Consider the following 16,093-nt stretch of genomic DNA (forward strand, 5'->3'; position numbering starts at 1 on the left):
TTTTGTGGAACCAAAGATAAATGCACTTTAAGCTCAATAGTTCTATTACCAGATGGATGGTGTGGTCATCATGGGGAGAAAGGAATATTTCAATCCCATATAACCCAGTGACTCTTTTTAAAATGATGTTTCACTGTTTAGTTCTAGAGAAAAACATTTCCAAATGCAACTGCAGTTTTCATGAATATTTTTAAAATGTGCATAATACATATTTAGATTTTCAGATTTATTGACAGATTATTCATGAGGCAGAATTAACATGTTGGTGGTGCAAAAAAAACAACTGTTCACAGTGTATACATGTAAACAAATAAATAACTAAACAGATAATGAATATAAACAAACTGCAATACAGAGAGAATTTTTTTAAAAATCAATAAAAGTGCACAAACAAGGGTGTCTGAGTTTGTTGTTGAGGAGCCTGATGGTGGAGGGGTAGCAGCTGTTCCTGAACCTGCTGGTGTAAGTATTGTGGCACCTAGACCTCTCTCCTGTTGGCAGCAGCAAGAACCCAGCCTGTGCTGGGTGATGTGGATCCTTGATGATTGCTGTTGCTCTATAACAGATGTAGATGTTCTCAATAGTGGGGAGGGTTTTGCCTGTGATGTCCTGGGCTGTGTCCACTACCTTTTGGAGGGCTTTATGCCCGGGGGTATTGGTGTCCCCATACCAGACCGTGATACAGCCAGTCAGCACAATTACAGAAATTTGCCAGGGTTTCTGGTGTCATACCAAACCTCCACATGCTCCTGAGGAAGCCATTAGAGTGTTGGGTCCAGGAAAGATCCTCTGTGAGAGTAACTCCCAAGAACTTAAATTTGCTCACCCCCTCCACCTCTGATCCCCAATAATCACTGGATTGTAAACCTCTGGCTTTCCCTTCCTGAAGTCAACAATCATCTCTAGTTTTGGTGGCATTGAGTGCAAGGTTGTTGTTGGTGCACCATTCAGCCAAGTTTTCAATCTCCATCCTTCATGCTGACTCATCGCCTTTCTTTGTACAACCCATTTACTGTGGTTATGACTGTCTGTAATTAACTAGGAATTTAGTCAGTTTCTTCACTGTATGAATTTCTCAGAAAGTATTGCTGACCCAAATTAAACATTGATTATCTCTTCTGTGATCTTCTTGCCCATCCCTTTTTTTATCATGTACTTAATTCATAATTTATTATGGAGTTTCAACATTGATGGATTAATTTTCTTTTTTGAGAATTAAAAAAAATTGACGAATGAAAATTCTGATTTTTTTTTAGTTTTTCTTTAAATCTTCAAATGTAGTTTTCTCAGAACAAATCTGGACATCGTTCAATATAAACAGCACTACCTATAATATAAGGAAATGATCAGCAGAAGTAAATGCAGCAACGTTGGAGAGAAAGCCCCGACAAAGCAAAACTCCATTTAAAAAAAAAATATCAGTGACTCCTGATTTGGACACCAGACAAGAAAGTGAGAAATGAAACTCTGGTTTTTGGTGAGTATTCCTTCATAAGAAACTTTATTGTTCCAAGTCATCATGTTGCAGAAAAAAAAACCCTGGAAGGGACATCTATGTGCTTAGTTAACGTGGTACAAAACCAGATCATGTTTCCATGGCGGAACTTACAATGAAGACAATTAGTCAATGAAGATATTAGATGTCTGTGAAGCTTTTGTCTCCTTCTGTCACTGAAACCAACATATTTGGTATAGTTTTAGAGTGAGAAATATTTCACGCTACCTGCATGTTTTTGTTGCTCAAGTCTTTGGAAAACATTACCAGAGAACAAAATTGAAATTCTCTCCAAAACATAATTTCTCAAATTTTTCATAATTGTCTGCCTTTGTAATTAAATGTGTGACAGGCCTAAATTTTCCATCTTGCCATATGTTGGCGCTATAGCTGCAGTGAATGGGAAAATGTAAAAACTAAACATAAATGTTCAAAACCATTTAAATTTAATTTTCTTTTATTTAATTTTCCTTTCATTAAACATAAACCAATGGCACACCTTAAAAATGCACTAAATCTAGAATCTTTCTTTTTCAATCTTTTTATTTATTTTAATATACAATACAATAGATGGAGGGGATAAGGATACATCTCCCCATACACAATCAAAGAGAAAAAAGCAAAGAAAAAAAATTCACATGATAGTAAAACCTCTTGTACTAATCTAATGGAGAAGAGAAAGCCAAAAAAAAAACCCAAACTGGATAGCTTTGGATCAGCATTCATCAAACGTAAGAACCCTGGTCCTCATCCAAAAGAGAAACTTCATGGTATCAGTAAGGGAATATAAATCAAAGAAAATGTTAAAAAATTATTTCATGAAAAAATTGTATGAATGGGCACAAAATTTCTTCAAGTTTAAGAGGAATCAGATGTAGCACTTCTAATTTTCTCTAAGTTCAAACAGGCCATGGTTTGAGAAAACCATTAAACTATGGTAAGCGGAGTTTATGAAGAATTTCTCTCTTTGCCATCAGGGTGGTAAAAGCGATCATCCAAGGAGCAGAAGCCACATCTGCTCCACACTTCTTTTATGCTTTAACTAGGTTCATGTGCTTTGAACCCTAATACTTTTAAATATATATTAAAGCTCACAGATAAAAGTGTTAATTCAATATTGTATCCTATATAGGCCATTTTTGATGGTTTGTTTGATCATTCAGAAATCCATGCTTGTGTTATTGTTCTTTCCTCTGAGAGAATGAGAGCATGTGCACAAGAAGACTGTACCAAGTTTGGGTTGTCCAAAAAGAAAGGTCATGATATAATTAAAACAAAGTATCTCTGCTCATTCTTGTCTGGAAGAAAGTTGATCAAAGCCAACATCAATTTATGTCAGGTATCTGTTCAAAGGAAGTTCAGGCATCTGGAAACAGTAAGGCCATCAAGTTGGCTAAAGAGCCAATCACATTGGAGAATTCCTACAGAGAGCAAAGCAAGAAGTAAAAAGCATAAATTGTCAACAAAAAATTTAAATATTTTGAAAAGCTAAACATCAAAATTATTCATACACAAAGTTAAAGTACAAACTGAAATGTTATAAAATTTTCAAAAGTATTAAAATATAATTTTTTTAATAATCTGAATGTGTTGCAAATCATGTATACAAAATTATCCTTTTAAGGACCAGAGGTCTATTAAACAATAATTATGGGTGTTTCTTTATAGTTTGTAATTTTTGGATCACTAAATGATGCTTCAATATTCTGGAAAAGAACTGGAAAATATCATTCTCTGTGTAAACAGTGCATTACTGATAAGAGGCTTATTTTTGTGATTAATAGGGTAATGATGGGGAGCACTCAATATTCTCCTCACTATTCTTAGAAAATATCTACCAAGGGCCAACACAGTGAGCATAATGCTGTTACTGTGGGACTTGGGTTCGAATCTCGCGCTCTCTGTAAGGAGTTTGTATGTTCTCCTCGTGTGGGTTTCCTCCCATCTTTCAAAATGGACCGAGGTTGTAGGTCAATTGGGTGGCACAGGTTCATGGGCCAAAAGGGCCTGTTACTGTGCTGTATGTCTGTATGTTTGTGTATCAGGTTACTTTCAATGTATCACTTATGTTGCTATTGATTTCTACTCTTCTCATTTTTAATTCCTTTAATTTGCATAATTTGGATATAATTTGAACACTCAATTCAGTCAAATGATTACAATTGCTGCATCTTGAGACCACAGCATTTGCAGCAATGGAAATGTAACACAAATTTGATCAAGTTTGTGGATGATATGTTTGATCCAATTGGTTTGATCGGGTGTGGGAGAAAATGTACACAACTCCACTTTTGTTAATATTCAGAGAGCACTGTCAAATGTTTATTATATTCTTTTGTGTTGCTTTTTTCTAAAATAATTGCTAATGCGTATATATTTCGTGGCTTTATAAATAACAATCAGTTAAAGAGGTACTGGTTGATTTTTTTCAGACCTTATCCATGGGACTCCAAAAATGTGGTTGAGATTATCCTTCTTAGTCACAAATCCACAGAAAGGTTGACAAAGGAAAGGCTGTGGATGTTATCTACATGAACTTTAGTAATGCCTTTGACAAGGTCCCAAATGGGAGGTTAGTCAGGAAGGTTCAGATGCTTGGTGTTCATGGTGATGTCGTAAACTGGATTCGAGATTGGCTATACAGGAGAAGCCAGTGTGTGGTAGTGGATGATTGCCTCTCAGACTGGAGGCCTGTGACTAGGGGTGTGCCTCAGAGATTGGTGCTGGGACCATTGTTGCCTGTCATCTATATCAATAATCTGGATGATAATGTGATAAATTAAATGAGCAAATTTGCAGATGACACTAAGATTGCAGGTGTTATGAAGAATAGCAAGGAAAGCTTTCAAAGTTTCCAAAGGAATCTGGATCAGCTGGAAAAATAGGCTGAAAATTGCAGATGGAATTTAATGCAGACAAGTGTGAGGCGTTGTATTTGGGAAGGACAAACCAAGATAAGTCATACTCGGTAAATGGTAGGGCACTGAGGAGTGCGGTAGAACAGAGGGTTCTGGGAATACAGGGACATAATTCCATGAAAGTGGCATCACAGGTGGATAGGGTTGTAAAGAGAGCTTTTGACATATTGGGTATAGGAGTTGGGATGTTATGGTAAAGTTGCATAAGACATTAGCAAGGCCAAATTTGGAGTATTGTGTGCAGTTTTGGTCACCTAACTACAATAAAGATATCAAGAAGATTGAAAGAGTACAGAGAAGATTTACTAGGGTGTTTCCTGGACTTCAGGAACTGAGTTACAGGGAAAGGTTAAAGAAGTTAGGACTTTATTTCCTGGAGCGTAGAAGAATGAGGGGAGATTTTGATGGAGATATTTAATATTATGAGGGGGGTTGACAGAGTAAATGTAGATGGGCTTTTTCCACTGAGAGTAGGTGAGATACAAACCAAAGGACATGGGTTAAGAATGAATGGGGAAAAATTTAGGGGAATATGAGGGGGAACTTCTTCACACAGAGAATGGTGGGAGTGTGAAAAGAGCTTCTAGTGGTGAATGCGAGCTCAATTTTAACATTTAAGATGAATTTGGACAGGTACGTGGATGGAAGAGGTATGGAATGGGTGCAGGTCAGTGGGTCCAGGCAAAAAAAAGTGGTTGGCACAGACTAGAAGGGCTGATGGGACCTGTTTCTATGCTCTAATGTTCTATGGAGAGGTATCATTTTGAGAATTCCATTTAAACTTTTAAGTGTTTCTTAAAATCTCAATTTTGCAATGATTCACACATCCTGTGCATAAACATTCAATTAGAAAAACATGCAAACATGATCAATCTTGACTCCATTTTTGTTAGTTTCCCTAGTTTATGATTTTTTAAATGTTATCGTTTTAAAGAAAAATAAATCAATTGTTGTTACTGAGTGATTTAGAGGAAAACAAATAATTGGAAAGTACCGTTAGCTTTAAAGAAAAATTGAATTAGTAAGTTGTGGGAAATGTGCTGATATATTATTACAGAAGTTTTAAAAAATCTTTAAAAATGTCTTGAAAAAAATAGTTGTGGGCAATGTGCTGATATGTTGTTACAGATGTTTAAAAAATCTTTAAAAATGTCTTGAAAAAAAAATCTTTTGAAATGACTTAACAGCTGGTTAATGTTCTGACTTGAGCCATTGTTCTGTGAGCTGAGCAAGCCTGAACTAGTCAGTCAAAACTACAGAATGCTTTGAAAAGTTTAAAGGCATCAGATCATCAGCATTTTGCACAATGGAATGTTTACCACAACTTTAAAAGCTATGCTGAATTAAACATTACAAGCCATCTCTGAGGGATGAGAAATTTATTTTAACTATGGTGATATGAAAATCAGAAGCTCTAGATGCAATATCCAGACCAATCATAACTATGTTAAGCCACCACACTGTGAAACTAAGAAAGAAATTATGCAGAAACTAACAAGTGCTCCAAGTTCTAAGGCAAGTTTCTGCTTGAAAGGGGAAGTGAACTTCAACAATGAAATCACATGTCTCATTTCTCTAATTTCATGTTAAGTTCACCATTCTGTTTTTATTTAGAAATATTAATCAGAATACTCTTGAATAAAAGGAAATTTAAGTTGATAAAATAACTAAAGTCCCACACAGCCAAAATAAAACCTAAAATCTTTCTCAACTCCACAGATCATTTGATAAAGTTTTAAAAAAAAATTAGATTTGATTACCCGGAAACGATGGCAAATAGGGTAATCAATTAACCCGAAATAAAATATGGTTGTAGTAGGTTGATTGAAATGAGATCAAAGGAAGTATGATGGTAGTTAAACTGAAAAGTCTACAGTACTGTATGCTAAGTGCTGGAGGTCATGCAGTATCTACAGCAAGTATGAATGAAAGAAGCCAGAGGGATCGGGAAAGAGAGAGAGATTCAGGGGCGGGGTTTAACAGAAAATGGAAAAGTCAATGTTAATACCATCTGTTAGTGCCCAGTCAGAATACTAGGTGTTGCTCCTCCAATTTGCAGGTAGCCTCAGTTTGGCGAAAGGGGGTCTCCTCACAAATCAGGGAAAAAAAACAGGTCAGGTCTTCCCTGTGTGCAGTCTGTGAACAAAATTATAAAAATTCAGATTTATATGATGTGTTTCTCATCGATACATAAAAATATTTAACTTGACATTTATGGTTTTCTAGGTATTTCCCATATTAGCTGAATTTCAACATCTGGTTTAAAATGACGAGAATATTAAAATTAGATAAATCTTACGGAAATTATACATCTAAATTATGTAAGGCATTTTCAATGTCTTTGCCCACAGGAACAAAAGGTCACTAGCCCATTGAGTCAGATCTTTATACTTTGATACAAATGAAATGGCCTGCTCTTGTCTGCACTGTTTTGACGATGCAGAGGGCTAGCTTATTCCTCCAGAATTATTGATGGACTTACACTTTTGAAGTGCCAAACTCTTTGTAAAAACAAGTCGTGCATGACAAAATGAACTGGAGGTAGTGGAGTAATAAAGAAGTTCATGTGTACTTGTGACTTGGAAGGGGAACTTATAAAGTATTTAAAGCATTGAAAAATAGTTTGATCAGAAAACAGATACAAGTATGAAAATTTGCTTTCATCTCTCTAAAAATGAGGAGCAGTTCATATTAATTATTGTAAAACTATATCGTAATATATACTTTTTTGTGAGCTGATCTTATGAATGGGATTTCTGGCAAAAAAAAAGGCCAATTCAGTTACTCAATTCTAATTTTGTGTCTGTTTATTCAATCAGAATACTGATGAAAAATGCTGCTAATATTTGCATTTATATTTGTTTTACAGATAAAAATTTAAAAATCAATATCCACATCCACTCTGTCTATCCCTTTCATAATCTTAAATACTTCTATCAAATCCCCTCTCAACCTTCTACGCTCCAAAGAATAAAGACCTAATCTGTCCAATCTCTCCCTATACTCTAGATGCTTAAACCCAGGTAACATTCTGGTAAACCTTCTCTGCACTCTCTCCACTCTGTTTATATCCTTCCTATAATTAGGCGACCAGAACTGCACATGGTGTGGATAAAATATCACCTTTCAATTGAAAATTGTTGTGGTGCATTTAACCCTATTAGAGTGTAAATTTACTTTCAAATATATTCTTGTGAGATGTAGTCTTTGAAGAAACCTGATAAAATGACATAGTACTTTAAATCAGTTATTGATGGTGCCACTCCCTTTGGTATGCACAGGTCTGCCTTAAATAATGACAGTCTTAAGAAGTAGATGCCTTTTAATGCAGAAATGGGAAGATGTAACCTTGCTACACCTTCAAGCCTATACAGGGGCACACACCATGCTTTGTGCAGCTTGACTGAAATCTGCTGTAACACAGAGCAAGTTTTTTTTATAGCCACCAATTTAGCATGTCTGGGGGCATCTGCTTATTTGAGCTTCAATAGAACAATGGTGCTCAAAGTCTGGAAAGGTTGTTAGTTATGTGTTGACTGTATGCTGTGGTACGCCGAGCTTTTTCTTTCCTAATACTAGGTTTTTCGCACTTCAACATAAGTTCATAGAACAATGAAACTTTGACAGGTTTGATTTTGTGGTAGGAAGGCTGATAGCCCTTGTGTATAGATGAATGGTTGAATCTGGGGCAGTTGTGGAGTGGGGGAGTAGAGTTACAGGGAATGTAGTGAGAATAAAATGGCAGTATGGGGGTAATGCAGGATTGGAGTAAATGGGTGGTTGAGGGTCAACAAGGACACAATCAGCCAAAAGATTTGCTTCCTTACCATATACTTATAACTTTGACTTGTGCAGCTAAGTCAGGTAAGTCTTGAGGGCAATTTGCTTTATTACCAACAAAGTCCTCTGTTAACAGAGGAGGGCAATCCAAGCCAAATACATTCAGTAGTGTGTGGGCCTCATTTGAATATTCTTCTAACATTTCATCACTTTTCATATCTGTAATTTGTTCTTTGACCAACCCTGGCACTGGCTTCCCTTCCTATCAGTCTTGTTCATCCTAAAACCACACTCTGTAAAACTAAATATTATTTTTCCATGTGTCAGTTCATCCACTCTCTTCAATATACTCTGCAATTAAACATTGATCATTAAGCACAAACTGTACATTTTCATCTATTGTTAATAATTTAATGATAATGAATTGTGACATTGATCATCCAACTGTAATGCTCATGACCTGAGGGGGTACTTAAGAGTAGACCACGTTGGTGAACTTGTAGTAATACATTAGCCAAAGTGGGTAAAGATGGCAAATGTCCTTCGCAGAAGTGCTCTGGTAAACTGGATGGACTTTTACATGCCTACCATTTGTGATATATTTTCTTAAGTTACAGAGCTTAAGCTTGTACCTCCTATCTTTATGTACTTTGCTTTCCAAACTCTCAACAGTTCTCTGCCTGCCATTTCCTGCTCTGCTTTGCTCATATGTTCAGTTGCCCATCTGGTCTTAAGCTAATTTAAACTTTCCACTGCAGCACCATCCAACCTACTTGTGGGGCTATTGACCCCAGCAGAATCTGGTGCACCTCACCTGGCCTTTACAGGTCCCAACATCTCCAGAACTTATACTAATTCTCCAGGAATACAGCTTAAGTGTTTTTTTGCCTATGCATGTGCCATGTGGAGCTGTTAAATGAATCAAGTGATCTAAATTTTTATATTATTAATTCCAAGGAAATGCATGTTCTTTCCCTTGCATCAGATCAATGAATCCATGGACTGCTGGGAGGAGATTTCTACTAAAATCATTATATATTATGTTTCCCTTGTTTTACATATTTTGTTAAATCTATAATATTTTAGCTAAGTAACCTGCAACCATAGACTTAATCTTGCCTGACATAATTTTACAAAAGCCTAAGTCTAACTTACAATTTAGCTCCCTTTGACAATACTAACATTAATGTTACCTCTCCTTCAGCCTTTGCTCTCCTAAAGAAATGTCCTAGGTCAGGGGTTCCCAACCTGGAATACATGTACCCCCAGTGGTACATTTGCACTTTTCAAGGGGTACATTGGGTCTGAGAGAAAAACCACTACTGGACAATACATGGTGTTGTAATCTGCAGTCAGATTGCACAATGTCTTTTTTTAATCCTTAATTTTTAGGGGTACACGGGAACCTACAAAAATGCCCAAGGGGTACAGAGGAACAAAAAGTTTGGGAACTCCTGTCCTAGGGGATGCTATTAATATTTTTGAAGCTCATAGAAAGATTATGTGTACATGATATAAAATAACACAAATGAAATAATCTTACTTTATTTAAATTAGTTTTTTTTCCTTCTTTTATCAGTCTTAATACCGATAGCTTTAAATTTCCGACTCCGGTTATGCTATTATGATGCCAATTAATGGGCTTGGTACTGAACGATCAGCCATCAATTCTTGAATCCTTTTTGCCATTAGCAGACAATGCTAAAAGTTATGGTTGCTTTTATTTTAAAGTTAAACCGAAGCCCTCCTACTTGACTGATTACAGTTTTTAATATTGTTCAACATATTTTCTCAATGATATGGCCAATCTTGATTTCCCTCCCCAATGTTACATAAACAATTTATTTCTTGACATCCATTTGTGCACATTACTTGAACAATGCCATGAAATGAAAAGCTCAAGTAATTCAATGGCTGTAAAACACATGGCAATGAGGATATGAAAGCCACCATATTGGAAGGGTTATATTATCTGAAAATAGAGATCAGGAACAGGACCTTTGCCACAATATTCGCTGATATTTAGCACAAAGATATCAAACAAATAAGTTCAGAATGGGATAGAACAGCTGACAACTGGATTGAGCTCCAGAAAGACTAACATTATAATTTGAGAAGTATTATATTGGAAGCAGGTTTAAAAAAGTAGGCCAGGTTGTTATCAACAGAATAATTCAAACCACATGCCTACTATGTAATAGAAGCAATCAGCACTGGGTTTATTTTTACAGGGAGAAAATAGAAAAGTACAAAGTTATGGTAAACTTTTATTATGCTGTAGTTTGATCACATGGAGTATCATTTTGCAAAAGGAAATTGAAACACTGGTGTGAAAATTATGAGACCAGAATTGTTGCCTATCAAGAATGTATGAAAATAAATCTTGGTCTCATTTTCCTTTTAAAGTGATGGCCAAGGGTAAGTTAATAGTGATCGTTACAATTTTGAACAGTTTTCATCGATGAAGTTTAGAGTGATCTAAATCTATTTTGCCTGTACAAGATCCTCATCCCTCCACAGGCCTGCTCCTCCATTCAATAGGAAGATCTGATCACTGGCTTCATTTACACTTTCCATCCCAAGTCCCATGACCCTTAATTCCCCTTAAAACCTGTTTCATCCTTGATCATACTCCACAACTCAACTTCTCTCAGGAAGAGAAGTCTGAACATTTACAACCCTCTGAAAGATTAAATTCCTTAAAAGATTGACCATTTATCCTGGAAAAATACTCGAAACAACTTCTTGGCATCTATCCTGTCAAGCTCTCACAGGAACTTGTTTCAATGAAATAATCTCCCCCTTAGAAAATAAAACAAGAGAGAACAGTACGGGCCCTTGATGATGTGCTGACCTATATCTTCCAAACTCCAGGCCATTTTATCTTTTCTCGTAAGACAATACATTGTTCTGTTCCTTCCTTAAACAGAACACCAATGTTGTTTGCAGTATCCCATTTGTGGTCTTGAATTGAGCTGAGCTACAGGAATAATAATTTAATAACTTTCCCCACTTTTGTACTCCACATCTTAGTAAGCAAAGCTAATGTTTTATTCTTCAGACTGCTGGAAGATCTAAGCTTGGGGGCCACTGGAAAGCAAAGAAGAAAACAAGAAGAAACATTGGAAGAAGACGTGGATAGATAAATGGTGGAAAAGTGAGTAGAAGACGAGGCTGACAGGTTCTTTTTTTCAATTCTTAGGGGCTTTGCTGGCATTTGATGGTAAGACACTTGGAACCATTGCAAACTATCTTGAGAAGGTAGTTGAAGGTTGGAGGAGGAGCATAAAGGATTTAGAGATTGGGGAGGGGCGATTGATTCTCTGTGACTGTGCAGAAATGGCTTCATGCTGCCAACTTTCATTGGAGAGCTTCTTGGACCAAGGCTGATTTCTTTGTGCAACCTCTCCCTGCTGATCACCCGTTGGAGTTTATTTCAAATCGGCCTTTCTTTTTTTGAGGGATAGTGTAAGGTGTGTGTAAATTTAAGAAAGTTATTTGGTTCACAGTCCAATCTCACTTCTCATTCTTCCAAGTGCACAGAATTTAACATGTATAAAGTTCACCAGGCTTTGACCGCTCGGGAAGGTTCTTGTAGGTTCTGCAGAGAGAGATGTGGGGTTCCAGGATTTCTGCAACTGAGGTAGCACCATTAGTCATCTCAAAGTCTTGCTGATGAAACTTGCCCCATCAGGGTTCTCCAGGTGATGACCTCTTTCTTCCTTTCAGGCGACCACAGAGTTCCTTTCTGTCCCCCTTATTGCCAGAGAAACACGAGACAGCTCATTTTCTCTTGCATGACACACAAGAGTAGGCCGACCTCCACCTTGGAGCCTCTGTTTCAGTTCACACAGGCCGACCCTGTTCAGTCCCCCCCCCCCCCCCCCCTCAAACTGCCAGAGAGCCCTTGCCACCCTCTCACTTGTGAAAGAAAAACAGCAAACAATGGGAGGCAGACTTCTGGCTCATCTGTTGTGTTTTCCTTTGAGGTCGACAAGACGCCTTTAGTGACCTTTGAGCAAAGTGGTATCAATAGCCACCATGTCCCCTGCTTGTTGCTTTCCAGAAGTCAATCCAGTTGACACCTCTTTGTGAAATCTGCACAGGCAATCTTCACAGCTTCTGCAAAGTCACTGTGGGTACAAGTGCTTCAGTCTTTCAAATAAGATCAGTTTTGAAGTGTGAACTTTCCCCAGTTTATCTTCCCAGAGTGTTTGGCTCTGATCCTGTCACCACAGCAGATTCTCATGCACCCAGGACCTGGCAGAGAGCAGTGGGCTGCGTGCAGAGCAGAAGGGGAAGGGAATGCACATGCTTTCATGCACTTGATCCGCCGACACGGCTTGGCGTTTCCTTTCTTTGATCTGACTGTTCCCTCTTCCTGTTCTTTTAGTAGCAGCCAGGGTGTCAATGAGTTGCGAGGGCTGAACTTGCAGGAAGCCCCTGACACTTGTTCGCCGAGGGGGGGGGGGGGGGCTGGGAGGAGGAAGATGCACACTCCTGCGCCTCGGTGACTCCGTTGCAGAGGCGAGAGTTGCCCGGAGCGAAGGAGTTCTCCCTTCAGCCAACCCCCACCCCCCCACCTCCTCTCCCCTCGCACAGTCCCGGCCGGGATCATGTTCGTGTCCAAGGCTGTCAGCCGGCTCAGCCGCAAGCGGCCGCCCTCAGGTAGGTCCACCCCGCCCCTCCAAGCGCGCCCGCTGCTCCCCGTCTCGGCCAGTCAGTCCCTCGCCCGCCCGGTCCAACCCGGCGCCCCCACACCCTCTCGCGCCGATCGCCCTCGCCCGCTGGCGGCAAGCCGCGGAACCCCGGGGGAGGCAGCGCGCGCCGTGCCGGGGTTGGGGGGGCAGCGCTGGTGCCAAAGCGCGGGCGATCTAGAAGGAAGAAGTTGGCCGCCGACGGGTTCAGCCGCCTGGGCTTGTGCACGGTGCCGACTCCCGAGAGCTAAATGATGGGGAAAAAAGTACCTGGCAGCAAGGGAAGAGCTCGGTTGGAATCAAAACTTTGTAGGGACCCCCCACACCCCACCCAAGGAGATCCAGTTTATTTCCTCACCGCGTTGCTTCCAGCACCATGTGCCCCGAGAAAGGCTCACGGACCAGCCATTTTAGGCGACTTTGACCGATTGGCTCCGTCAAGTGGCTCTTTCCCGAAGAAAACTTGTGCGGCGGCCAGCCCAGCCTCGTCGGAAAGGGGAGCCATGGAGAGCGGGTTGTTTCCCGTGGACCGCAGTGGGCACCGGAGAGTCGTGCACTCGGATCCGTCGTTTCTGAGAAGAGGTTAGGGTGAAGGCGCTAGCAGAATTCAGGGTCGGGAACTTCGTGGTTTTGCGGCAAACCACCTTACAAAATCAATCCCGACAAGAGCAAGGAAAAGGGGGGGTGGGGGGGTAAATAAGGCAGCGTCTGGTTCACTCGGGAATCTGCTGGCTTCCTGCTCATCGGAATTCTTTTGCCGGATTTTATGTCTTTGTCCTGCCTAATGGGAGAAATAATTGAGTACACACACAATCTATTTGTTTATTTGGCTGTCTGTGTATCCATTTATCTATCCATCTATCATTTATTGATTGACCCGTCTATTTATTTATTTATTTTTTCACTATACAGCTGACCATTTGTTTATTTATCTATTCATTTATTTATTCATCCATCTATTTATCTGCCGATCATTTATTTATCTATCTGTCTATTTATGTATTTATCCATCTATTCTTTGGCTTGGCTTCGCGGACGAAGATTTATGGAAGGGGTAAAAGTCCACGTCAGCTGCAGGCTCGATTGTGGCTGACAAGTCCGATGCGGGACAGGCAGACACGGTTGCAGGGGAAAATTGGTGGGTTGGGGTTGGGTGTTGGGATTTTCCTCCTTTGTCTTTTGTCAGTGAGGTGGGCTCTGCGGTCTTCTTCAAAGGAGGTTGCTGCCCGCCGAACGGTGAGGCGCCAAGATGCACGGTTTGAGGCGAGATCAGCCCACTGGCGGGGTCAATGGGGCAGGCACCAAGAGATTTCTTTAGGCAGTCCTTGTACCTCTTCTTTGGTGCACCTCTGTCACGGTGGCCAGTGGAGAGCTCGCCATATAACACGATCTTGGGAAGGCGATGGTCCTCCATTTTGGAGACGTGACCCACCCAGCGCAGCTGGATCTTCAGCAGCGTGGACTTGATGCTGTCGGCCTCTGCCATCTCTTCTATACATCTAGTTAACTATCCATCCATTTCTTTCCTTCCTTCCTTCCTCCTTGTTTTATATCAGCATTTATATCCAGCCTGTGTACATATAACCATATAAGTGTTTACAGCACGGAAACAGGCCATGTCGGCCCTTCAAGTCTGTACCGGTTCACTTGAACAACTCCACTAGCTCCTCCGCAAACATTTGGATAAATCAGTGAATCGCCCTTCCCAGTGCTTTACAGCCCTATGAGGTTATTTTGCTAAGCTTTTAAGTTTGAGGCATCCCCAAATCCACCCCCTGGATATTGCACTGTGAGGCTACAATTGACAGATATGATAAGTGAAGGAATGCCATTGTTAAATATGTTGCTCAGTTCACTCTGGTTGTGAAAAATAGATCATAGTTCCGGTGTTGACCATGTGGCTTGTTCAAGCGAGTGTGCAGTTCCAGTCCCCTTCCATTCAGCAAACCATGCAGCTGAGGTTAAAATCAAAGTTCAAAAGTCAGAACGGTGCAAAAAGAAAGGAAAAATACAGTTCTTTCTGAAAGTAACTTTTTTTTCTAAATATGAAACTAAAAATGAAGTTTTCAGACACCGCGATTGAAGTAAAAAAACCTATTACCTCCTGCCTTTGGGACTCTGCTCCTTCCCCACCATTTTGTTTGGGGGCAAGCCTTCATACTTTGATGAAGGGCTCAAGCCCAAAACATTGGTTATCTATCTTTATCTTTGCTATATAAAGTACACAGTTTGATCTGCTGAGTTTCTCCAGCATTTTATTTTTAAACTAAAAACGAAACTGGGTGGCACGGTTGGCGTAGCGGTTAGTAGAAAGCCTTTACAGCACCACCGATCAGGACTGAGGTTCAAATCCTGCGCTATATGTAAGGAGTCTGTACGTTCTCCCCTTGTCTGCATGGGCTTTCCCCATGGCCACCAGTTAGTTGGTGTAAATTGGTGGCTTGGATCCATGGGCCAGATTGGCCTGTTACCGTGCTGTATGTCTAAATTAAAAAAAAAATAAATTGTTTAATCATCAGATATGAATTAGGAAATTCCCTTTTTTGAAATAATTTGTCTCTTTTTTTAATTAACAAGATCACAAACATAGTAAACCCAAAGCCACTTGCCTTCAATTGTCCTTAATGCAGTAAAATTAAGGCCCTGCTTGCACTTCAGGATGCACTCCAAAAATTGTAGCTGAATCGCTGACAAGACGGATACAATTGCAGTGAAATAATCTTTGTTTTATAATAATTGTACTGGATTACTTAGGTCAATAGAGAGAGTGAAGCCAGAGACCCTAGGGGAAGGAATGCTGTTGACCTTCTCGTGACATTCTCAATTATTATTTTCAATTCCACTGGAGAATATTTTGAGATACTAATAATAGACTAAAAAGAGAGAACGCGTGGACGTTTTGGATTTTCAGAAAACCTTTGTTAAGGTCTCGTATGCAAGGTTGGTGCGCAAAATCAAAGCCGATGGGATTTGGATGGCATACTGTCATTTGAGAATTTTTTGTCAGAAGAAGCAGAATAGCAAAATTGGGTCTTTGTACTGAGTGGCAGCCAGTAACTAGTGTGGTTCTAGAACAATATTTATGACTAATTTGCTGGACGATCTAAATGCAACATCTCTCGAGGGGTGGGTGTGGAATACGACTTGTCAGGAGGATGCAAAAAGTCTCCAATGTGACTGATAAATTGGGTGAGTGAGAACAT

General features: G+C 39.7%; 1 protein-coding gene and 1 long non-coding RNA gene across 3 annotated transcripts in view; one reads left to right on the forward strand and one right to left on the reverse strand.

Annotated features, from left to right (window-relative positions):
* Positions 1–2,049: 2,049 nt before the first annotated feature.
* Positions 2,050–13,538, reverse strand: LOC138744174 (uncharacterized). The gene is made up of 3 exons (XR_011345343.1): positions 13,249–13,538; positions 6,422–6,549; positions 2,050–2,916 (listed from the first exon to the last, which is right to left on the reverse strand). It is a non-coding gene; the product is annotated as an uncharacterized lncRNA (long non-coding RNA).
* LOC138744173 (regulator of G-protein signaling 10-like) overlaps positions 12,573–16,093 on the forward strand; it is a 44,433-nt gene continuing 40,912 nt past the window's right edge. Inside the window, exon 1 of one of the 2 annotated variants that reach the window (XM_069899881.1) lies at positions 12,573–12,861. In XM_069899881.1, coding sequence (XP_069755982.1) covers positions 12,810–12,861 — 52 coding nt within the window. In that variant the 5' untranslated portion in view covers positions 12,573–12,809. Of the gene's footprint in view, positions 12,862–13,112; positions 13,473–16,093 lie in introns of those variants that run through there. The other variant, XM_069899879.1, reaches the window with a different exon arrangement.

Source organism: Narcine bancroftii, chromosome 10 (assembly GCF_036971445.1).
Source record: "Narcine bancroftii isolate sNarBan1 chromosome 10, sNarBan1.hap1, whole genome shotgun sequence".
In the NCBI taxonomy this organism is placed as follows: Eukaryota; Metazoa; Chordata; class Chondrichthyes; order Torpediniformes; family Narcinidae; genus Narcine; species Narcine bancroftii.